The sequence below is a fragment of the Phyllostomus hastatus genome, unplaced genomic scaffold, assembly GCF_019186645.2.
Source record: "Phyllostomus hastatus isolate PE091 unplaced genomic scaffold, TTU_PhHast_1.1 phas_scaffold_78, whole genome shotgun sequence".
Classification (NCBI taxonomy): domain Eukaryota; kingdom Metazoa; phylum Chordata; class Mammalia; order Chiroptera; family Phyllostomidae; genus Phyllostomus; species Phyllostomus hastatus.
In genome coordinates, this window is record NW_025334041.1 from 110,234,689 (window position 1) to 110,259,937 (window position 25,249).

The 25,249-nt window shown below is 42.3% G+C and overlaps 1 protein-coding gene across 12 annotated transcripts in view; it reads left to right on the forward strand.

Annotated features, from left to right (window-relative positions):
• SLC8A1 (solute carrier family 8 member A1) overlaps positions 1-25,249 on the forward strand; it is a 350,799-nt gene that overhangs the window by 290,499 nt on the left and 35,051 nt on the right. For 10 of the 12 annotated variants that reach the window (XM_045828239.1, XM_045828237.1, XM_045828235.1 and 7 more), the window contains 3 exons: positions 2,588-2,656; positions 7,811-7,941; positions 12,267-12,366. In XM_045828239.1, coding sequence (XP_045684195.1) covers positions 2,588-2,656; positions 7,811-7,941; positions 12,267-12,366 — 300 coding nt within the window. The remainder of the gene's footprint in view (positions 1-2,587; positions 2,657-7,810; positions 7,942-12,266; positions 12,367-25,249) is intronic. The other 2 variants (XM_045828233.1, XM_045828243.1) reach the window with 1 other exon arrangement.

Genomic DNA, 25,249 nt, shown 5'->3' on the forward strand with positions numbered 1-25,249 from the left:
ATGGTATCTGGCAGCACTTCAGCCCTAAACAGCCTGGTAATGAGACCTTAAGTAAATATCTCTGGCTGTAGAATGCCTTGTTAACATGCATTGAGGTGTTTAAATGTCTTCCTATTTTCTTTACCATTGAATATGTCAGGATTTTGCTTTTAGGGCCGTCCTCCCATGTCACTTGAAACCTCATCTCTCTCAGTTTCTAGGTAGTTGGATCCCAGTGTTCTTTTCCCAGAAACGGTTCCTATAAATTTCTAGGATATCTGTCCGGGAATGTCCAACGTTTGCTGCCCTGGACACACCTTGCATCCAAGAGGACAGAATCACTTCTAGAGCTTTCTGTCATTTCATGTACTTCATCAAGTTCTTTCTTATGTTGGAAACTTTCAGCTGAAAAGTAGTTTTTCTGTTGATGTTAGCTCTTCCCAAGACTTGAAATTGATACTGTTAGAAGGAGAGAAAGTTCCAGAACTTTCTGGGAATCTCGACATTGCCCTCTCATTTTGCATGGCCTTTCTTCTCCTGAAGTAGTGGGAATGCCTGGAATCCACTCTCTGTAGATGCTACCAAGGAAAATTCTGGAACTCAGGTCTACACAGCCAAAGCAGTTCTAAGTCCCAAAGAACTTTTCTCTGAAGTCAGTTTGAGGCACTGAAGTCAAGGCTTTGAGGTGCAGGGGTAGTGGAGAGGAATTAATCTAGTCTTTGGATTTTTTCCAATAGCTCTTATGTGGTCTTGTGCAGCTGAGTGTGAAAAATCTAAAATTGAAGCAGGGTATATGGAGATTGAAGAAATTGTTTGGTCCTCAGCCCAGTACCTATATTTCAGAAATCTCATCAGTGGTGGCCATTAAGTTCTGCAGGTACTTTTGGAATTTGTAAATCTTTACCTGTTGTTCCTAGAGCTTGTCTCATTGAAAGGCTCTTGTTTGGACCTATGATCTCATTCCCCTTTGACCCTAGACATCCAACATGATTAACCCCCTATACACTATAGCTCATTAGAGTTTGTAAAGCATTTCTTATTTATTGTATCATTTAATCCTCAACCTTATGCCTTATGGAATAAGATGTTACTGTTCTCACTTAAAGGAGAGGAAATGAGGGTGTAAAGATATTGATGAATCTTCCCATATCACCCATTCATGACTCAGAGCCTGGCCTTCTGACTTCAAGTCCAAGGCCATGTGATGACTGTTCCAATCCAAGCACTTTTATTTCCTTTCTCTGAACTGCTTCATTCTGTCCTGCATCATTACTCCTTTTCAATTCAAAGCCAGCTATCTCATGAATACCATCAGTGTGAATGCCACTCAAATGAGAAACCAGGGGACCCCAAAATGAGGAAACTATGGCACATTAATTTGGGTATTTTTAATACAATTAAGTGTCCTGGCTCAGTTAGGAGAGGAGAGAGACATGTTTGTTTCCCCAAATGGGCAGCTGTAGAGTTCCCTAATTGTGTAAAACTATGTAACAGCCAATATACCTCTTTCATTTTCTTTAACTTACTGATTTGAGAGAGAGAGAAAGAAATATCAATTTCTTTTTCCAGTTATTTACGCATTCATTGGTTGATTCTTGTATGTGCTCTGACTGGATATTGAACTCGTAACCTTGGCATACTGCATTGGCACTCTAACTGAGCTATCTGGCCAGGGCGAATATACCTCTTTTAAGTTACTCTTCCAATCACATTATGCTCATCATGTGAGTAAACAAGGCACATGGAAGGAAACCAAACTGAAAATTCTTCTAGTTAAACAAAAACACTTTAGTCACTCCAGTACATAAGTTAGAGGAACAAATCCCCTTCCAGTTCAGCTTCATTTTACAGGTGAGAACTGGGTCTCAGAGGAGAGAAGTGCTTTGGCCGAGTTTGGACAGCAAGCATTATGACAGAGTTGGCACCAAGTCCCCATCTCCTGACTCCCAGGTCAGGTCTGGGTAGCTCCTGGTAGAAGCCAATAGCAGGTGGATGTGGCATTCAGTTGAACCAGGGGTTTGATGAAAACCCTAGGCCTAGGTTATCCAGACAGTTGCTATGACCATGGTGTACCCTTGCAAAGCCTGCCAGTGAATACTTCATTCTCTCACTCAGAATGCCCAGGAAATATATAAGCATGTTCTCAGATGTCATGTACTTGACCCTCAAATCTGTGATGTAGATATAGCAGGTACTACTGGCCCCATTTCCCATTGTGAATAAACTGGGGCACTGGCCTGCTCTAGGCTATGTTGCTGACACCAATAGGAAAGCCAGGCTACCTTTCATCACATCCAGTGCTTTCCATTGTTTCATGATGCTTCTGGAAGTAGCAACTTAAAGGACATGAATATTCCATTCCAGAAACTGGCAGCAATCTGGCTATACCCCTACTCTGGTGTGTATGGTTTATTCGTATAATCTGGTTTGGCTCATAGAGAACTTGCCCCACTCACTTCTCACTTCTGTAACCTATGACCACTCAACCCCCTAACATTGCTTGTGATGTGTGCATCTCAGTGTGATATTTAGCTTGCTCATTCCACAACGCTCTGCTAGCAAACCGGTGCGATCTATCCTGCTCATTTTCTGCCTGTCCTTTTGCTAGGCCAACCTGTCTTCAGGAAAGTTCATGCTAGAGAACATCCGATTCCCTCTACCGTAATCACCATTGCAGGTACTCATTTCACTGTGGTCCTGGAAAACCAATTTAATTAATTTGAAGTTAACTGCCTTCAAGTGTTCTTTAGGTCTGTAGACAGCGAAGTGACACTGTTTAGCCCTTGTCCCTCTAAAACATTGCTAAATAATGCAGTGGCTTCTCTGTAGCTGGGGGTTATGGCAGATCAGCAACAACACACAGCCCCGTCAGCACAGGCCGGGAGGCAGGCATGGTAGAGGGAGCAGTATGGGCCATCAGAGACCGTATTTCCTGCAAACCTTGCTGCTCGAGCCTGGGTCTTTCAAGTGTAATGAAGTCTCTTTGAAAGCAGGGAGTACTGCTACCCAGAGCCTGCCTTTCCTGCCTTCAGCCAACAGGATGATAGCCATATGTGCACAGATGATAGGACATCTGTGGGGTTTCTCCAGAGGGGAAGGTTGACAGGGGGGCTAGACAACTCCACAGCTATCCCAGATCTCCTTCGGTTCAGGGCCCAGGAACCATCTACCGCACCGCATCTCTGGACAAGGACATGAATAGTCGCTCCTCTGTATCTCCACGGCCCCTTGTCAGCCATGGCAGTAAAACGCTTCTACCTGCCCCAGTAGAGCCTTCCTCGTCCCCACTTCCCATGCCCTGACTCAATAATCATGACCCCCAGCCCTGACTACAGAGTCGTTTCAGAATATTCCTCACAGAAACAAAATTACTGGTCTCCTTAAACTCTTACCAGAGAGGCCAGCCTAGGGCTGAAAACTATCAAGAGGTCTCTGCTCTCAGAGGTTCAGTGCAGATCTGAGTCAAGGACTACAATAACCTGGAGCAAACTGTCCCACCCCCAGCGTGGTAATCCTTTCCAAATTTGATGTTGTTTGTTATGATTAAATACTGCAAATACATTAAAGAATATCCACAGTAGCTCCTCAGGCACAGATCTCCCGTGGAGTCTGTTGTTTTCTAACAGGGATCACTCCCATCCCTTTGCTGCTCATGGTGCCACTGCTTTGAAATGCAGCCTGAGCCAGGAAGCATCATCAACAGCAGCTTTGGCCCACTCCTGCTCTGTCCAGATCCCAGGCACCTGCTAGCTTTTGTTATTTATCATTTGCAAAATCAATTACTCAGGAGAAGGGAGGTTCCCATACTGGTGATGTTATCACAGGACTGTTTTATGTCCTATCAATACTGATTTTAATAGTGGCTATTAGTTATGCCCGTGATCTTTATGTTGTGTAGGTTGGTTAAGACCATGACGTTATATGATTTATTATCAACTTGTCAATAAAACAGGGCGAGTTTGAAAAGTATGTATGTATATAGAGAGACACACACAGAGAGAGAATTAATTTTCTCTGAGGAGCAAAACTAAAACCACCGTATGTCATCACTCTGCATAAGTAAGGAAATGAAACTGACTCGACCGTAGTAAATGGGTTGCATTTGGTCCAACCCTCAAAGTAGAAAGGAAACAAACGTAATGGGTGATCAAAAAATGCTGTTAAACTAGTTCCCTTTTCAATAAAAGGTATCTAAAAGAGGACATGAAAAAATTGACTCAGCTCTCTCCTTTGCATGTCCAAAATCTGCACCATAAATACTAGTTTATCAGTATCATTCAAGAGCATTAATAGAATTTGTCCAGCTGCCTTTTCTCAGTTACATATAAGTATAATCTCTTAAATGTTCATGACATTTATGAAATGAAATTAGCCGTGACCCTTCCAGGACACTACTCCTTTGTGCTTTGACTTCCGTCTGCCTGGATTGCCCCTCCTGGCCTTACCACCACCCAGCCATCCTTGCTGGTACCTTCTTCACAGAGCAAACATCTCCTCTTTGCCCCTATTCTCTCCGCAGAGTGAGCTGCTCCTGCGTCCTTGTCCTCAGCCCTTACCTGGCCGCCCTAGAAGCTGTGCCATCTGTATGCCTTGCTTCCCATTAGACCAGGAGCCCCTGGAAAAGGGAGGGCAGGGGGCTTCGATGTGCTGATGTATTGTAGGAGCGCAATGATGTGTGTTAAATGAACAAATCATCTTTATATACCAAAAACAAATAAGAGGCTTTACTAACAGTGAGTTGGAGAGTCACACAACAAGTATTTATTGAGCGCCTACTACATTTTATACATTGTACTAGGCTCTGGGGGTCGTGAGGACAGTTTGAAGAGCAGTAGACATCTTGTTCTGCCTTGGTAAGTTTACAGGCTGGATGTTTGTGTATAAAGATGACTTAAAAATTTTTTAGAAGTATATTAGCAGGGTCTGTGTTCAGTACACACCACAGATATTAAGGAATTAATCTGAAGGTAGAGCCATTGTTCCTAAATAGGTCAACTGGGATATTTCATGCAAGAAGAGGTGGGGTTTTGAAAAATAAATTGCGTGTAGCTGGATGGAAATAGGGAAGCTTTTCCAGGTAGGTAGACAATAGGTAAAAGTTTGGCATTAATTCAAGTCAGATTTGGAGCAAGAGTGGGAAGTCATGGAAACAACAAGCCTGGCTTTCCTTTAGGTTAGTATGAAAGCTGTTAAGAGAGTATTTCCTAAATTTTCATCATTCTCATGCCTCCTTTATCATATTTGCTTTTGCTGTACAACTCTACTGTTATTTAATTTACTTAATGTAATTTTTAAAAATTGCCTCATGCTTGTTCTTTACTAGATCAGTTTTTGAAAGAAAATGTTGTCACTAACACTAATGGAAAGCTAGCATTATTCATCATTAGTGGTGGCAAATAAGGTTTTAAAAAGTTTAAAATTTAAAAAAGGTATTAAATTCTAACTACAAGCTGGGTATTTGTATATAAAGATGACAAATGCTCTTTGCCTGAGAACTGTTTTCTCTTTCTTACATGGTGGAAACCCAAATGTCAGGAACTAGGTGCAGACATCACAGCACCGAACTAAGCACTTCCTCTTGATCGGGAGGACTGCAGGATGATTAAAAAGGGAATAATTATTTTCACTCACTGTGTGATTCAATTTCATTTCCTACCACGTCCATGTACTCACGTCAGTGCCATGTTCCAAATCATTTCATTATGTGAAATGTGACATTAAATAATGCCTCCACATCACCCTTCTTTCGTAATTTCTCCGTTTTTTTCTACCAAAATTGCCTTGCATCCCATTAAAAGCAACTTGCTATTTATAAGTAAACTATAGAAAAGGCAGGGAGGCATAATAAATATTCTACCCCAGTGGCTTTGCAATTCAAATAAACATCTAAGTTATAGTAGTTCTTCTTCTGAAAAAAATAATTCTAACTTGATGTAAGTCTTCAAGGCATCCATGTTCAGCCAAGGTTTTGAACAAGGACCTTAATATGACTGCTGTTATGAAAACTGCCAGTAACTTTATCCTGGAGTCATTAAAGTTATTTCACACAATAGCTTTATCAAGGAGTAGACGGCAGTAGTAATCAAAACATCACTGATCTGTGCCCTGGGTAAACTGGACAGCACGTATTTCAGCCCACGCCCTTGACTACCCACACATAAGTTCAAAGACAAATCTTAGGGACACCAGTCAGAACCTTTTGCCTTCCCTTGGGTCATAACTTTCCAAGCTGACTTTTAAAAAGATTACCACTTTACAGCTAAAATTCATCCCCCTGCACCTCTCCTTTGCATCTGCTAACATTCAGCAGTTTCTGGTCAGTCCAAAATCACTTCTTTTTAGTCTTTATCACATTTCTTCAAGGACCCTGTAATCACTGGGGATAGGAAAGCAGATTTTCAAATACCCTTTCAGGAAGACACTGTTGAGTGCATACTAAAGAATTCATTGATATGCCACATTCTGCTTTGGACTTCTGTTGGTTTTGACACATGGCATGTGTGAAATGCTAGCCATGCCTCTAGCCCATCTGCTCTGTGCCCCAGCAGGGAAATGACTGGCCTAGGAACCAGTTGTTGCAACACTTGCTAGAGCATCAAATGGAGCCACCGGAGCAGGCCCCTCAGCAGAGGAAAGCCACGTGTCTTTGGAGGCAGTAGGAGGTGTGGACTCCTGCAGAAGCTAATGCCCAAATGCAAAGGAAAGGAACCTGGGCCAGAAGTCCCTCCCTTTCTGCTGTCTCCTCCATCAACAGACTCTCACTGCAGGCAGCTTGCCTGGATAGTTTGCCTGGATAGTTCTAAAAGCAAGTGTATCAGAGCTGAGGTCAATCTATACTGCCGTTACTACCTCCTTGGAGATGAGGTATATTTAACTTGACTCTGAGGGAAAGTGGCCTGTCTTGCTGTAGCATCCTGGGCCCAGAGGATAAAGGGGCTAAATGATTACAGGAGTAGTGTTTGTCCTTCACATGTGCATGGCCTTTTCAGTCTGGGATTTATTCTAATGACCTTCACACAGAGAGCAACCAACTGTGAGCTTCCCCTCATTAATGGACTCTCAAGTCCATTAACATTTTCTCAGCACCCCTCAGCCTCCTGGAGTGTAAGCTACATGGTGGTTCTGGAAATAATCATGCCCACATGGTGAGTAGTTTTCGCTCCCCAAAGGCCTCACCTTCACCCTCCCTGTTTACTTTAAGATTAACATGGTCAAGGTCTTCCTAGCACATTTCAGCTTCGCATCACAGACAGGAAGCCCTGGAGCAGGCATCTTACTGAAGCACATGATGATGTTTTGCTTCTCAACTTGCAACAGGGGCTTCTGGCAAGGGACAGGCTAAGGTCAGAATTTCCCTTCCATCATCTCTTTGGCCCTGGGGCATTCTCTGTTGCCTCTAGAAAATGGAGGGAAAGAGGCCAGATTCCTTTGTCCATTGAGTCACTCTCACTCCTTTAATTGTGTCTCCTTTTGGTCACATGCTAAAGGAATGTGTACGAACAGCTAGGTGAGCCGGCATCGAAGGGGAAAGCTGATGACCCCCACAATGCAGGCAACTTACAGGCAGAGTCTTTCTTGGTGATGTGCCCCTATAAGCTGTTTGCTTTGGCCTGCACTTGCACACACGGGACATTATATATGATCACATGCTGTCGTAGTGATATGCTGCCTGACACACCAAGAGCTATCCAATACTCCCCTCCAGCCTTATGATTTCACCAAGGGACTTTTGGTAGGTCATGAGGCCTTCCTTCCTTCTTGGTTTCCTGATCCAGGGATTTCCAAGTAAAACGGAGCACATTGCTCACTTCCTTGCCCTTCCCTTTCACAGAGGAATGTGACGACAAGCAGCCGCTGACCAGCAAGGAGGAGGAGGAGAGGCGCATTGCAGAAATGGGGCGCCCCATTCTGGGAGAGCACACCAAGCTGGAAGTGATCATTGAAGAATCCTATGAATTCAAGGTATGCTCACCCACGCTGCCCACCCGGGAGGCCAGGGCTGTCCTGGGATTAAAACTGTTCCTAGTGACAGATCCATCTGGAAAGAGAGGCAGATGTAATCTCAGGAAATGGCTCATGAATGGAGAGGCCTTAAGAGCAGAGTCGGAATTAGAGAGTTAGTAGGGAATCAAGAGTTCCCACAAACCAAGCAGCATCAGAACCAGGGCGTGGGGGTGGCATGAATCACTGAGTCAGAGGTGGCCCAACGGGAGGGCTTCGTCTGAGAAGGTAGCAAGGCAGAAGCACAGGCAGATTCCAAGAGAGTGTTATGTGTGGAAGAAAGCAAGCTGTATTTGAAAAAGCTAATAAATCTATTAGAAGCAAAACAATCACACTGAAATTTAGGTGGCTTTCCTTAGGTGCAGCAAAGCAGGAGGCTTTTGTTTTGAAGGGGAGATGGTAAGCTCTCCCAATGGAACATCCCATCAGCTAACTCCCATTTATATTTAGTCATCCCCTTAAGATCCCAGGACATGTTAGCACAATCCTTACACTGAAGGTACAGTGCCTATGGCCAAAGAGCTTATAACTGTGCTGATAAAACTGGATTCCCAGTTCTCTAGATAATGACACTTATTTTGCAGAATTTAAACAAAATGGGCCTTGAGGTGAGCTTAGGACTTTGAGGTACAAACACCTGTCATTCTGTAGCTGCTCCCTCTGCCCCTAGCCCACCTCCCATCCCGTCGCATGCACATAGCCCTAACATCTGTGAAAACTCCAGCACGGCCACAACTTCGTTCTGTGGTAGGACATGAAGAGGGGCGTCCTTCCTCTGGCTTTCCAGGACTACAAATCCAGAACACAGCAGCATTTTCTCCACTCATTTTTTTAAAAGCACTCTGCTTCTGTCTGGGAAACCAGAAGGAGGATTCCAAAAAGGAGAATCAGGCCACCAACTTAGAAGTCTCAGCAGTTTATCAGGATTTTCCTTTTCTGTGGCCTCTTTTTCTTGAGCTGAGCCCATTTTTTGTTAAAATTTAGTTCATAAATTGAGGTAGCTGATAGAAGACAGGTAGAGAGAAAAAAAATGCTTTTGCAATTAAAGTGGGTTTTTTAAATGATAAAATGCAATTAAGCTTTCCCCTTCAGGTAACTGAAGCGCTATCTGTTAACTTTTCCTTTCACTCATTCCCCTAAACAAGGAGCCAGCAGGGGTCAATTCCAGGACCAGTGCTTTCTAGGCAGACCCCAACCAACATAGCTCACCTGTGGTTCCATGTGGAACCAGGCTTACAACATGCACACAACTTCCACACACCCAAGCTCCCTGTAATTCCAGAGTACAGACATCTCAGGCTGCCCATGTCTATGGACCAGCCTGTCCAGATGTGTCCAGCCTTACTCCTCTTCACACACCTTCTTTTCATCTGGAATTAGAGGGCCAGGTGCCCCTTGCTGCAGCAGAGATTCTGTGGCTCGGCATTTCTGTGTGAGCTTGTCTCCCACCCCTCCCAGATCTCTGGTGAGGAACTGTGTGTTCTGCCCTTAACAGGACAACCCCCAACCCTCTCCTTCTGTGGGCTGTGACTAGGAAGAGCCATCAAAGTAACTTCCTATAGGAAGTGTTGGGTCGGGTATGGCAGTGCAGTCTCCCAGACAGCAATGCTCTCTGGAGTCCAAAGCTCTCTCGGGTAACCACCCAAATGATCTGAGCATTTCAAAGTCCTGCAAGTCCTGGCTGGGTGGCTAAGTTGGTTTGAGCATCTTCCCATAGACCGAAAAGTTGCAGGTTCCATTCCCAGTCAGGGCACATACCTAGGTTGCAGATTCAGTCCTTTGTCAGGTTGCATACGAGAGGCAACTGATCGATGTTTCTCTCTTACATCCATCCATGTTTCTCTCTCTCTGTCTCTCTCTCTGTTTCTCTCCCTTCTCTCTCTAAAATCAATAAACATATCCTTGGGCAAGAATTAAAAAAAACTTTAAAGTCCCTTTCCATAAGTCTAGTTGTTTTGGATAATCTTCCTAGAACAGTTTCTATAGACTATTTCCTCCCTTCTCGTCCAAGTTCATCTGTGCAGTTACTGCTCTCAGTAAAGGGCAGCTTGGGGGCAGATTTCTGGAGTGCCCTCAAGTGTCAATTTTGATATTATATTATTCCTTTAAGAAACTTCTTTTTCTAGACCACGGGTATTTTAAAGAACTTGTTTAAAGGTCTCAAAACTGCAGTAAAGTCCCAAATCTGGGTGACACCTTACAATGTCCCATGCTGCTTTGCCCACTGGACTCTGGTTTACTCATGACTGAGGGCTTGGCTTTCCTGAAACCCACCCCCAAGGGCGAGGTTATAACAGTCGCTTACAAGGCTAGGGCAATGCAGAATGGATCACTGGCATATGGGAAACCTCCAGGTAAATATGGATGGCAATGTCCAGGTTCCAGTGTCTGAACTTCAGATTCATCTTATTCACTCCACCTCCTCCCATAGGTCAAAGGAGGACACACATGCAAATGAAGTCCTAGGAAGAACCCAAGCTATCCCATAGTTCCCCAGTGTTAACATGAACTGAAGTTTATAATATACCCTGAGTATTACATATTTATAAATTTTAAGTTTGGCTTACCTTAAAACTTTGTTCTTTAGAGATATTTCTTGAGGCAAGTCTGCATTCAACTATTAGACCAATTTATCTGTTCAACAGTTTCTCTCCAGGTGATAAACCTGGGATTCTCTGCCTGGGCTTCAGAACAAAGAGGGCTCCTTAGGAGAGAGGCCTGTCCCAAGTTTTCATTACACTTAGGAAAAGTCAAGGTCATTTCTTGTTACATTCTATGCAGAATTCTGAATTGGCATCAACCAAGACACTCAGAGTGCTTGATGAGATGTGGCTGAGTCAAGAAAGAAAAGGCAGTTGCTTGTCATGTAATTTAAGTTGTGGTGGCCAAGAGCAGTGATGGTGACAGCTCTCATCAGGAGCACTTGCAGTTCTTGACACCAGGGTAGAAGTTGAAAGGTCACCACTTTAAGGACAAACAAGCTGGCAAAGAATAATTTTGGAAATACAGAGCGGGCCAGCTGGAGATGGGCCCTCTCATGTTATCTCCACATTCCGAGTCAGTACGAAAGACTCGTTGAACTAACACACTTGACATTCTGATTTAGCCTTGGCCCTCAGTACAGGGCCCTCGGATTGTTTTGTTTTGTTTTGTTTTGTTTTGTTTTGTTTTGTTTTGGTACCAGTTAGCTGACAATGTGCACTCTCTCCCTCGCTCTTAAACCATTGTCAATTCAGATACACTGCATTAAACTTATAGAGACTTTGACCTAAGACAAATAATATGTGTTTTCTGCTTCTTTGCACTTAGTGGGAATTGGAGGCTGCTCTGTAAGTGTGGATGTGTGGTAGACTAACCAATTTGGTAGTTCCTCTGGGAAGAGCAGCCTCAGGCCCTGGGCATGCCCTGCTCCCTGTAGTGGCTGTGACGTGTGGTTGTGCTTTGGATGCATCTGCTTACTTAGTTTTCTTACAAATGCCTGGCTGCTCCTGTTGTTACATTAAGTGACAATTAGAAAACTAGAAAGTGCTCATTGTAAAAACCAAGTGCTTCAAAAGGTCAAAAGAAAAAGAAGAGGTTCCGTGTTAGCAAAGTGGGGGTGGGGGTGGGGCTGGGAAGGTTTCCTGCAAGGTGAATTGCAATGTGCCCTAAACTATATGGATTGATACCTTGTTTGGGACTTTCTTGTTTGCAGTAGGAGTAGGGTGACAGCAAATTCCCTGACTGCCACCAGGCTGACAAGATCAGTAGCCAGATAAAAATCCGTTTATGGATGATCATATAGCAGCAGTTTTGAGGTTCTGCTGTCTGGCTGCAATTTATTGGTAAACAAAAGTATGATTACAGTTTGTAGTTTTATAATCTATCTTCCACATCTGGCTATTCACAGATTTGTAACTGCTGAGCAAAGCACATGTTAATTCAGTTGCAGACAGCATACCATAGATAAAGCTAGTCAAGAAGCAAGTTCATAAGGCATTCGAGGGCAGGGGTGGGCTTTTGCAGCATCTGCTATTCTGAACACTGAGGCCATTCTTCATTGGCCATTAGGCAGTGGAGGAGGCTTGCATTTCCCACAAAGAGGTTTCCATCCCAGTTATGTTTCCAAGTGAGGACTATGCCTGTTTGCATAATCATAACAGTGTTTGATGTCAATACGGTGGTGCTGAGCCGAACATCTGCTACCCTTTACATAACCCTGGGGTTTCGACATCAACAAGGTCTTAGCTTTTCCAAGGCCTAAACTAACCCAGCAGTTCTTCTCTTACCCTTTTCAACCTTTCCAGAGTACCGTGGACAAACTTATTAAGAAGACAAACCTAGCCCTTGTGGTCGGGACAAACAGCTGGAGAGAGCAGTTCATTGAAGCTATCACCGTCAGTGCTGGTGAGTGCCTTTCTCTGCATGTGATCAATTACGATGACCTGTGCTGAGCTGACCTTTCCTGCTGTGACGACTTGTCTATGTCAAAGCACCCAAGAACTTCCGTGATAAAAATTCAAAGAGAAATAAATGTATGTGTAGCATATACACACATTTTGGAGACTAATTTAGGCTTTCTAGATGAAGGAGATGTCCTCAAACATGACATTCTTCTCATCTACATTGCTTCTTTCTCTCTGGAAATAGACAAGATAAATTTATGAGCCTTTTGTGGCTCTCTCTCATGGGTAGCCAATCATGAGGCTTTGTCTGGAAAATTCCCTGAAAGCAGACGTGGCCATGGGAAGGTCAGAAAGGACACAGCAAACTCGTAGGTGGGGCAGGCCGACCTGAAGACACCGCCGTGACCATCTGTGTCATTTTACACTTTCTTCAACAACGTCTGACAAATAAGTGTCTGTACTCACACTAGAAGTGGAAATAGAATCACATTCTGTTTCTTCCTGTACAAGCAAAGTGCAGAGTTTTATTTAGGAAAATCCTACAAATGAAGTATTTTTCAAACTCAAGGAGCCAGAGGCCTGAGGGAATTAAATACAGAAAAGAAGCATCCCTTTCCTGCATTGGCAAACCTTGTCCACCCTGTGATTGTAGAAAGCTAGAGGAAAGCCCCTCTAGCAGATTCACAAAAGCAACGGTGTACTAGGATTTTTTTAAGTTCTTCTGCTCCATCCCCCCTGACTTCTCTCTTTCAAGGTCCCTGAAGGCTCATCTTCTGTTACAGCTAATGAACAGAGCTAGAGTTTTCTAAATAGTGATTCCCACACTGTAAAATTCGGAAATGGCACCGCCGGCAGCTGGGCTATGACATCTCACACGACACCCTCCTTCCAATCTGCCACAGAACAATTTGACAGATCTCCCAAACACAGTGGGAACAGAGGGTGGTAAAAATTTTTGTGCTTGTTTATTATTAGGGTTGTTTATAATCATACTTGGTTTTCTTGCAATTGAGTCTACAATGGACATTTATGAATATTAAATGGTGAGTCATTGCTTAGGAGAATAGATTTGAAATTCACATGTAAATTCTAATGGGGGAAGGGGAGACTCTCAGTATTTGGGCTACCGACAAAATACCATAGACTGGACAGTCTATGAGCAACAGAAATTTATTTCTCACAGTTTTAGAGCCTAAGAAATATAAGATCAAGGCACTGACAGTTTTGGTGTCTGGTGATGATGCCCTTCTTTCTGGTTCACACACAGCTATCGTCTCTACATGTCCTCAGGTGGGGGAAGGGGTGAGGGAGCTCTAGAACCTCTTTTCTAAGGACATTAATCCCATCCTGCAAAGCCTTTATCTCCAGATACCATCATGTTGGGAATTGGGTTTCAACATACGAATTTGGGAGGGACACAAAGCTTCAGCTTATAGCACTCCCTCACTATGGCTTGTGTTTTCTATAAATCTAAGAGGCATGAATTATACTCCCCCTTCACAGAGAGAAAAACTAAAAGGACTGAAGCTAACCTGAATAAGAAACTGTTGGTGAGGCCAATGGTAGAAAAAATGAAAGATGACCAAATTATTTTATTATGGACTTTGACATATCAGAATTGAAATATTAAAAGCAACCTGAATCTTAAGGAGCCATTCCTAATAGTTCCCAGGTTTCCTTTGGCTGAAGATACGTGAGCATCTGCACAATGGTCATGTGCTGGGCATGATGCATTCATTTTTCTATATGTCAATCATTGTTCTTGGTGAGAGGGATATGACAGTGAATGGAACAAATACCCCTGCTGTAGTGGAGCTTACATAATAGTAGAGACAGCAAGTAAGTAAAATAGAAAGTACGTACGATGTTGAGCTTCTCATGAGAACAACAGGCTTTGGAGAGAGACAGGAAGCATGTGTAGGAGCTGCATTGGACCATGGCCAGGGAGACACGGTCAGTAGACGCTTCGATGCCAAATTTGCTTTTCTAGCACTGGCGTGATTTTGTGTTGGGTCATTCACACATGTTTTGTAACTCTCGGGGACCAGGGTAACCATTTTATGATGAGTCTATGGCAATGGAAAAGGGTTGTTTTATGGCAATGGAAAAGGGTTGTTTTAAACAGTGAGAGAGATTGTGCCGCCGACATGGCCATAGTTGTGCATCTGATCCTGGTCAGAGTAGGTACTCAGAGAAACAGCCATAAGGATGCTCTACTTCCTTACTTTACAAACGGGAAGATTTGGGTTTGCAAATATTTTTATATATTAGGTTGAATTAAGTCCTTTGAAAATCCTGTGAAGTGGATGTGTTAAGATTATTCTTACCTTCTAAGGAAGAATCTGAGCCTCAGCTAGGCAACACCACTTTACTACGTAACTCAGAGCACTGCCCCACTAAAGACTAGTCCAATGTGCTCTCCATGGCCCCAAAGAGAGAGAACCATCAGAGTAAGAAAATTGTTCCACTCCCCTCTCACTGGGTGACACTCGTCTTGTCACCTGTCCTGGTGCCCTGCTTTTAGCCCTCTTGTGATGGGACCTACTCCCATCCGGACCCTTTGAGGAACTGTTAATGAATGAGATGCAAAGCCTCTTGAGTGTTTATTTGTCATGCAATATATTGCATTTTTATGTTTCTAAATGATGGTTAAAGAGTCAGAAAAAAATTGTTTAGAAATTTGCAGGCTGCTGGGTAACTCGACCTTATTTACAATTTTGAGACCAAATATCAGAAAAACATACCCATATTTTACAGGCATGAAATTACTGAAGGGCAGTTAGCGAGCTGAATGTTTGTCATTAGGATTAAATTTAAGCTCTAAAGAATGTTAATTTTCTTACATTCACATCAGGTTGTGAAATGGACAATAAAATTGGTAAAGCTGCATTTATTAAAAACAGGCTCTGATTGGATTTTAAGATTTCATGGCTAAAAAGTTGGGAATCAGAAAGATTTGCCTTATTAAAAATATTAAATTGCTTTTCAATGGCCCTACTGAGAGGTTATTTCCTGTGCAATTTTCTGTGCAAAATTAAGTCTATAGATCTTAAACAAAAAAATAATAATTCTGTAAGTAGGATTTTGCTTCTGTGTCTCACTGATTATATTTAAACTAGTTTCAAGGTAGCCCCTAGTGGTCTTTCTGTTCCCCTGTTTACCCTGAATTTCATAGCTCAGTAGCTGGGCCTCCTATGACCATAATGTGTCTGTAAATCAAGTTCTTACTGTTCAATATTTGAAGAGTTAAAGGATTTATGAGACTCCAGAGACTAGGAAGGGATTAAGCAGTCACACCCCAACGGTTCTCCTATCATTTCCTGGGCGGAACACCTGGAGCCGTGGCCTGCCGCAGCTAAGTGGCTGGCAGAAACGTACAAGGCCAGGCCAGCACCCGCCAGCCATCAGGTGCTCTGAGAGTAGTCAGCCGGTATACGACTACATGAAGCTGGCATGCACTGTGTGTCCAGTTTGAATTTCCCCCAATGCCTCCTTCTTTCCACTGTCTCTGCTAGGGCAGAAGGGAGGGCTGGCTTTAAGAAACTGGGTACCGGCTGGCATACATGGGAGAATAGCTGTGTCCAGGAGAAGGGCAAGGAGAAGGGCAAAGAGAAGTGCTGGGTCAAGAGAACCAGATGACAGTGCCGGTTCCACTGCTGATGAACTGCTGTTCACCACGCCTGCCTTGGGCCACCTAGAGAGTGGTTGTAACTCTGGCATGGGGTGCAGATGGGGGTTGTGTCTCAGGCTTCCAGAAACTCTCTGGGCAGATGACTTCACCTCTCAGTTCACTCATAGGCACACTGGAGACCAGTGCTCCACACTCATGGAGTTGCTCTAAGGTCATCAAGGCCATACATATTTCCACAAGGGCTGTCTGTACTTTTGCATACCACATTTGGTTGCTTAGGGGCAAATCATATGGAAGACGCTACAATAAGTTATAACTACATTTTGTGTAAATGAAGCCAAGTCAGTTTAATTATGAAAATGTCTAAGTGACTAAAAACACCGCAGGTTTGTTTTGTTTTATAGTGTTAACATGTACCATTTATATATAAGAAAATGGCGATTCAGAAAAACAATGTAACTTGCTCAGAAAGAAAAGCTGGTGAATGGCAGTGCAGGGCTACAGCGCCACCCAGGGTTCACTCCAGCATGAACAGTGCACTCACTCGCTGTGCCTGGGGCATGAACACGCACACACAAACACACATGACCACGAACGCATATGTAGACAATAATTCACTTGAAAATATGGTCAATCTGAAGACTGATCCACTCCACAAGCCCTAAATAATCAATAATAAAAATAGCACCTCAAATGAGTTTCAAGGGATCGTCAGGCAATCTGGTCCAAGCACGTCTCTTTCTAGCATCTCCTCTATTACAGAGCATCATTACTGAGGAGACACTCTCATCACCTAAAGTGTTAACCCTGGGTCATTTGGAAATCCCACTTAAGCAATTAAAAAATAATCCTGTTCAGTCAGGTTTGACAGAGTCTCAGTGTGACTATAAGACAATCAAAATAAAAGGTTGGGGGAGAAGCTGTTAGAGATTGGGAGTTTTCATTTTGCCCCGTTTCCTGTGTGTCTATAAAAATTGTTACACACACAGACATGCATGTTTGTGTGCAAACACAAAGACACACATTCACAAGTGTGTGCACATACACACACCCATATATTCACTAAACATGCACACAGATAGATGTGCACATGCACCTTATATGGCATGTGCCTTCATTGATTTGGATAATTGAGCTGCAGCTTGAAATCTGAAGGGTTTTTTCCCTCAATATTTGCTAAGTCTCCCAAAGCCTAGTTCGTAGTCCCTTAGGGAGGATGGCGGTCAGTTCTGTAAAAAACAAAGGAAGTAATTGTCTGCCTGGCCGCATCCACAGGCTCCTCCTGCCTGGAACTTTGTGACATTCTTTCAGAAAGTCAACACCCTGTCCTGTCACCTGACAATTTTAAAGACTTAGGACTGAGGATTTTTCTGAAATTTTTTTACTCCTGACAAAGATTTTACATATTTGACATGGTGTGATTGTTTTTTTCTTTTTTTGTTTTATTTTCTTTTTCACATGGTATTTTTTTAACTTTAATTATTGTTCAAGTACAATTTTCTATCTTTTACTCCCATCCCAGCCCACCCACCCAGCCCTCCCCACCTCCTTCCCATTTCCACCCACCCCTACTTTTTGTCCATGTGTTCTTTATACTTGTTCTTGTAAACCCTTCCCCTTTCCCCCTGAAATTCCTCTGAAATTCCCTCCCCTCTGAACACTGTCAGCCTGTTCTCTATTTCAGTGTCTTTGGTTATATTTTGCTTGTTCCTTTGTTTTGTTGATCAGGTTCCTGTTAAAGGTGAGATCATATGGCATTTGTCTTTCACTGCCTGGCTTATTTCACTTAGCATAATGCTTTCCAGTTCCACCCATGCTGTTGCAAAGGGTAAGAGCTCCTTCTTTCTTTCTGCTGCATAGAATTCCATTGTGTAAATGTACCATAGTTTTTTGATCCATTCATTTACTAATGGGCACCTAGGTTGCTTCCAACACTTGGCTATTGTAAATTGCGCTGCTGTGAACATTGGGGTGCACAGGTTCTTTTGGATTAGTGTTTCAGTGTTCTTAGGATATAGTCCCAGCAGTGGAATTGCTGGGTCAAAAGGCAGATCCATTTTCAGTTTTCTGAGAAAATTCCATACTGCTTTCCATAGTGGTTGTACCATTCTGCAATCCCACCAAAAGTGCACTAGGGTCCCCTTTTCTCCACAACCTCTCCAACACTTGTTATTTGTTGCTTTGTTTATGATGGCCATTCTGACTGGTGTGAAGTGGTATCTCATTGTGGTTTTAATTTGCATCTCTCTGATAGTTAGCAATATTGAGCATCTTTTCATGTGTCTCTGGATCTTCTGTATGTCCACTTTGGAGAAGCGTCTGTTTAAGTCCCTTGCTCACTTTTCATTGGGTTGCTTGTCTTCTTAGAGTGGAGTCATGTAAATTCTTTGTATATTTTGGAGATTAAACCCTTGTCTGAGGTATCATTGGCAAATATGTTTTCCCATAAAGTTGGTTCTCTTTTTATTTTAATACTGTTTTCTTTAGCCATGCAGAAGCTTTTTATTTTAATGAGATCCCATTTGTTTATTCTTTCCTTTATGTCCCTTGCTCTAGGAGACATATCAGTAAAAATGTTGCTGCCTGAAATATCTGAGATTTTCCTGCCTACGTTCTCTTCTAGGACTTTAATGGTGTCACAGTTTATATTTAAATCTTTTATCCACCTTGAATTTATTTTTGTGTATGGTGTAAGTTGGTACTTGAGTTCCATTTTTTTATACGTAGCTGTCCAGTTCTCCCAACACCATTTGTTGAAGAGGCTATTGTTACTCCATTTTATCTTGTTGCCTCCTTTGTCGAATATTAATTGACCGTAGAGACTTGGGTTTATTTCTGGGCTCTCTGTACGGTTCCATTGGTCCATGTGCCTGTTTTTATGCCAATACCAGGCTGTTTTGATTACAATGGCCTTGTAATAGAGTTTGGTATCAGGTATTGTGATCCCTCCTACTTTGCTCTTCTTTCTCACAATTGCCGCAGCTATTCAAGGTCATTTATGGTTCCATATAAATTTTTGAAGTGTTTGTTCTATGTCTGTGAAATATGCCATTGGTACTTTAATAGGTATTGCATTGAATCTGTAAATTGCTTTGGGTAGCATGGGACATGGTGTTTACTGGCATTGTCATAATGAAGGAACACTCAAAGGTAGCAAAAAAAAAAAAAGCCTTTTCATAGTCTTGGTCCTGTGTCTTACCAAATGAATGACCTCAACCAAGTATTTAGCCTTTCTGAACTTTAGTTTTGTCACCAGTAGAGTGGGAGGGTTGGCCTGGGCCAGTCCTACGACAGAATTCAATATTAAAATGTGGGGGCTCTGTCAGAGGCCATTATAGTCCTGCAGTATCCTTCATGGCATTGAGCTTCATGAACCACGTAATTTTGGCAACAAAGAAGTGCTTGATTTAGCAAGCCCCATACCTGGCTTGCTTAAATGAAATATTCAGCACAATTATAGCATATAGTCCAATCTATTCTCCAAAAAGAAAAGAAATGAGAGGATTTTCTTCAAAGCATAGCCTCCAAGTACAGCATAGGGAAAATAGTCAATACTGTAATAACTATGTGTGGTGCCAGGTGGGGGCTGGAAATATCGGGGGGAATGTTTTGTAAAGTACATGCTTGTGTAACCACTATGCTATAGATCTGAAATGAATACAAAATGAAATTGAATGGAAACTATAATTGAAAAAATATTTTTAATTTTTTAAGTGTAGCCTCAAAGAAACTGAGATGATCACTTTGAAAGTGCCCACTTTCTCCCTGCTCTGTGATTGGAGCTCAGAAGTGCCTGTGGAATCCTCTGCAGTAGAAGAGCAGGCACTGTACATGAGACCAGGCTGGTAGATGCGGCTGGTCAGTCCACACTCACTGCACTTCACAGTAGCTTCCAATCAGAGACCGGACTATTGCTAAATAAGAGTGGAGGACATGGTCTCCCATGCTACCAAGCAAATATGAAGACCTGTTTGGTTTGGGGGGCATGTCTGTCAACAGTCTTTCATCCATGCATCCCATGTAGAGTAATACGTGCTCTCCATTAAACTGAATTATTTAACAGCAAAAGCTGTCAACCCTAGGGTGCCCCGGATGATAATTCACTTGAAAGTATGGTCAACCTGAAGACTGATCCATTCCACAAGCCCTAAATAATCAATAATAAAAATAGTACCTCAAATGAGTTTCAGTGAATCACCAGGCCATCTGGTCCAAGCAGGTATCTTTCTAGCATCTCCCCTATTAATGAGCATCATTACTGAGGAGACACTCTCATCACTTAATGTGTTAACCCTGGGTCATGTGAAAATCCTATTTAAGCAGTTAAAAAATCCTGCTGTGTTAGGTGTGACAGAACCTCCTTAATTATAAGACAATCAAAATAAAAAGGTAGCAACTTAGGGGGGGTGTTAGAGATTGGGACTTTTCATTTTGCCATTTCCTATGCAGCTATAATGATTATTACTTATCCTTTGTCTATAAATTATAAGCTGACTGAGGTTCATGAAAAATGATGTGGTTCCGTAAAAAAAATAGTTACAACTGCCTTAAAGAAAGTCTTTCAAAAGTCTGTATTTATGAAGTTATGGCTCACTTTATGCTTAAGTAATGTTATCATTTATTGGCTGTCTACTGCATGGCCACTGCTTTATATTTCTGTTCTGCACAACTATATCATGAGGTACCATAGTTTTAGGACTATAAGACACACCTAGATTTAAGAGGAGGAAAATAGGGGAAAAATCTGAAGCAAAAAACATGGTAAAATATTTTATAATCTGTGACCTTGCTCCACCGCCGCCTCCCCGCCCACAGTGACCCAGGCAAGCTATATTCGGACTATGAGACACACCCCCATTTTCCTCCCAAATTTGGAGAGGAAGTGCATCTTACAGTCCGAAAAAAATACTGTAAGTATTTTTTGTCCTAAGTTTTCAATTGAGAATCCTAAGGCCCAATATGGTTAATTAGTGTCACACAACTAACAAGTGGCCAGTTGATATAAAAACCCATCTGAGTCCAAACCAAGTAAGCTGGCAGCACGACCCTAGGTGTCTTTCTTACAACTCTAATTTGAGTCTTAATCCCATCGTGACAAACCCAGAGGGACTTCCAAATTCTTGTTCTGATCTTGGAATTGTATTTATTATATCTGCTGCTAGAAAAAACGTCAGGTTTTCTGAAGCAAAACAGAATCAATGCCCCCATTTTTTTTTCTCTGAGCTCCTGCTAGTTCCTATTGGTTTGATTAGCTATTCAGGTAGGTTTTCATGCTTAGAATCACTAGCATGCTGGAACTAATTAGAATAGCAATTATTTTAAACTCTAAACAGGAGATGTGAAGTGTACTGCTGTCATCCAACTGAGTTCTCATTCCTTTTTTCAAAATGCAGCTAAAATATTCACATTTTTCTGACAAAGATGGGTTTAATATGGATGGCAAATAAACCATTTAATGTAAGAACTCCTACGTTGGGATCTTTGGTTTCTCTGGGGATTTTAGTCCAAATGTTTTCAGGGCCACCAACCAGTTGTGTAGCTCTGGACAAGTCTTCTAACCTCACCCATGAAATTAGGGGTTTAAAATAGGTGACCACTGTGGTCGGAACATGGAACTAATAAAGGCTTCTCTCATGGACCCTGCATTTTCAGCAGTAAATGTCAACTTGTTTCCTTGGTCCTGTTATTTGAAAGGTAGGGCTCTGACTTTAATCAAATGGAATATCTGCCTCAGAGCACAAGTCAGACAAATTGGGTAATTTGGCAAAGGCTTGTTTAAGACATCTAATACTTAGGACACACCGTCCAGCGGTCACATTCACTAAATACAGTACCTGCTCCTCCTCACTTTGGTAAGAAGTTAAAAAAGCTTTGCTTTCTGATATCTCATTCAGTTTCAACTTCAAAACTGCCCTCATTGGATTATAATTTAGTTATAATTTTAATTTTTACCTTTAAAGCATAATAGTTGAGAATTATTATTCTCTCTTTCCTTGGAGTTAGAGTAAGTATTCATGGTGTTGCACACTATACTTTTTGAAAATAAATTTCCACTTTAAAGTTTTGTTTTCCCAGTAAATTAATTTTTATCACCTTTGCAATTAGAAAAGAATAACTATATAATTCAATGTTTTCTTATTTACCTTGGCCATCAGGAGGTTTAGTCAATCATTTTTTGTCCAAATGTTTAAAATTTACTCAGCTCAAGTGCCTGAAAGCATTCTTTATTTCTGCTTTCTTCAAACTTTTTTTTGTTTAATTTTATCCTAAAGTATTTTATGTTCTATTATAATAGGTACAGATCTGCTCATGTCTTCTTAGAAGGAGGAAGAGTTAAAATTAAAATCCTTTTTTTTAAATGACAGCAAATCTGTCCTCTTTACACTATTTCTCTAATACCTAAGACAGTGTTTAGCAATGATAAGTATTTGTTGAAAAAAATGAATTTATGTGTGAATCAATGCTTTTCAATCTAAATGTAATGTATTAAAAAGCATTTTTTCACTATATCATACTGTAATGTCTGATATAAGAAAAAAATCTATATAAATACATACATACCCACACACATATGCCAAGTTTCAGAAAGTTTCAGAGATATATAATTCATTAATAATAAATACATATACACAGGACATGCAGGGACACATATGCATGGATTTATGTTTTATGTATGCATGTATACATAAAACATTTTGACAAGTGCAAATCTACACTTAAGATGGCACTGTTGATTTTCTAGTGGAATTTTACTGTTATGTAGCTAATAATCATGATCTTGACTGAGAAGAAGGAAAAGCCGAGGGCATGAGTAAGAAAGAGGATGACAGGAAGTTCCAGAGAGAACACTGCGTGTGGGAACTGCACTAGGGCCATATTGGTAGGGAGATGATGCGAATCGAAGGTGTCCGTCAGCTGAAACATGTCAGTGATCGCAGAATACAATGCTGAATCAGGTAGCTCCATCCCCATTTCGCAACGCGGCAAGCCAGCTACACCGGGGAGGGAGGGCAGAGGGCAGGAGAAGGAAGCAATTATTTTCTGGCCCCTGGATATGCTTTAGCCGGTATTAATGAAAAGAATATTGGCTTGTTGGGCTGCTTTTCTCTGAAATTGCTTATTACAAAGTCTTGAGGAAAACACTGTTTTGGAAGGCTCCAGAATGATTCGGCACTCTTCTCATTTAAGCCTGAAGTCACATGCGTGACGCAGCTTTTGTCCTGAGAGGCAGCAGCTCCTCTCTGCAAACAATATACCATCATTGGACCCAGGAGCTGTTTTGTTGGCGAGGCTGCTGAGACGTGAATATAGTTAGCGTTGTGAACATAGTTTTAGTTGTCGCTTACTAATCAATGTACCAGATGTGGGGGGCTTTTCACCTCCAGGAGGGAGCCTGTGTACACAGTTTATAGCAAGGGAAACATTTCAGGGTAATCCTAAGAGGGAGAAAGAGGAGAAAACATGACCAACAGACATACACACGCACACGCTCACACATACATATGCGCCCCAAAGGCAGAGAAAAACTATAAAAGTGACTTACAGCACTAATTCCTACCACTCACAGCCTGTTTTCTCTATAAACCTTGTCATTCTGACTCCTGCAATCTAAAGCCCCTCGCCTGAACCAACAGGCTTCGGCACACACTTCCCAGCCTGTGCCTGGTCATGTCTGGCTGGCTGTTGTGTCTGAGGTCCCATGAGAGCATCTTTGACCAGAATCCCAGCTCATAGCTGAAAAGGAGCTAACAGAACAGCCATTCCAATCTCTCCAGTTTTTGGTAAACAAGAATCTGAGACCAGAGAACAAGAGAGTTTCATCCAAGATCACAAAGAGGCTGTTTCAGAATCTGAGGTTCTTGCTGGAGCGTACAGCATCACTCTCATTTTTCTTTTAGAGCAGGCATTTGTAGAACCAGTACCTGAGCCCTTATTCCCCTGATGTTACTACCTAAGGACCTCTGGGCTTTTTGATGATGTGATGCTTCAGCATTAGGCGAAGGACAGACCCAAGCTTTCCTGGCCCAAAACTCAGAGGCATTACATGGAGATGAGTGGCTCTGCCACTGGTGAATACTCGTTTTGTGTTCACACAAGCCTCACCACAACTCTGTACAGTAGGTACTCATGAACCCATTTGCAAGATGGGAAAACAGAAGTGAGGATTCAACCCAGCCTGGGGTTCTTATTCCAAGGTCAGACCCCTTTCCATCTTGTCACAATTGTGCCTCCTGGAGTTTAAGGCCATCAAGCAACAGGCCTAATTCTTTTCTTGGTGCTCTGCTCCTGCCTCAGAGTCTGCACATGAGCTGTTTCTCTGGGTGAAAGGCTCACCCCCTCCACATCTGGACTTGCTCATCACTAAGGTCTCAGCTCACAGATCACCTCCACAGAGTTTCTCAGTACCCAGTCACGCCTGACTGTATCACCCAACTTCATTGTCCTCACAGCCCATATCAGGATCTGAAATCATCGTGTTTGATCATTTGTTTTATTTGATCACCATCTCTCACCCTTGGAAGTCCCATGGGGTCTGTTTGGCTACATTTCCAATGCCCAACACAGAAACAGTTAATAAATATTCACTTAACAAATGAATGGTACAAATAAAGTCCCTCTTTTAACCTCTCCATTCCCTTTGAAGATTTCCTACAGATATGGGCCCAGGTTAGGGGTTCAGCCTAGGCTTGTGGTACAAAATAGTGACCTGAAATATTTTTAGAGCTCAGACCTATCAACTTAATGGCACTTGGACTATGCCTTAACCAAGTAAAGAAAACAGGCCGAAAATTTAACTGGCAATGAGAGAGAAAGAGATCTTTTTAGGGTGGTTTATGTGGAAGAAAAGCATCACAACAGCTTGGTGCAGGGTTATTATTTGTGAAAGACTAAAAAGCCACTGGCAGACAGACAAACTCGATTGTCACGCCCACCTCAGCCAGCCTACTCTCTACAAAAAAGAGTGTCCGTGAGCAGTGAGGGAATGGAGATGTTCCATCTGAATTCCACTAATGAGCCATTCCTCCCCCTGCACACTGATATCACTACATATAAGGTCACAGCTCCCTTAGAAATTTCAATTATCATTTTAACAACAAAAAGAGAGAGGTAACGAAGGGTAGCCTCAGTTTCCAGGACAAGAAACGGAAGCACAAGGAGCATCTCTGTGAGGTGCCCAAGAACACGTAACTCATCAAAGCCCCTTTGTTCTCAGAGGAGGACCAGTTTCCTAGGATCTCATTGAAAGTCATGG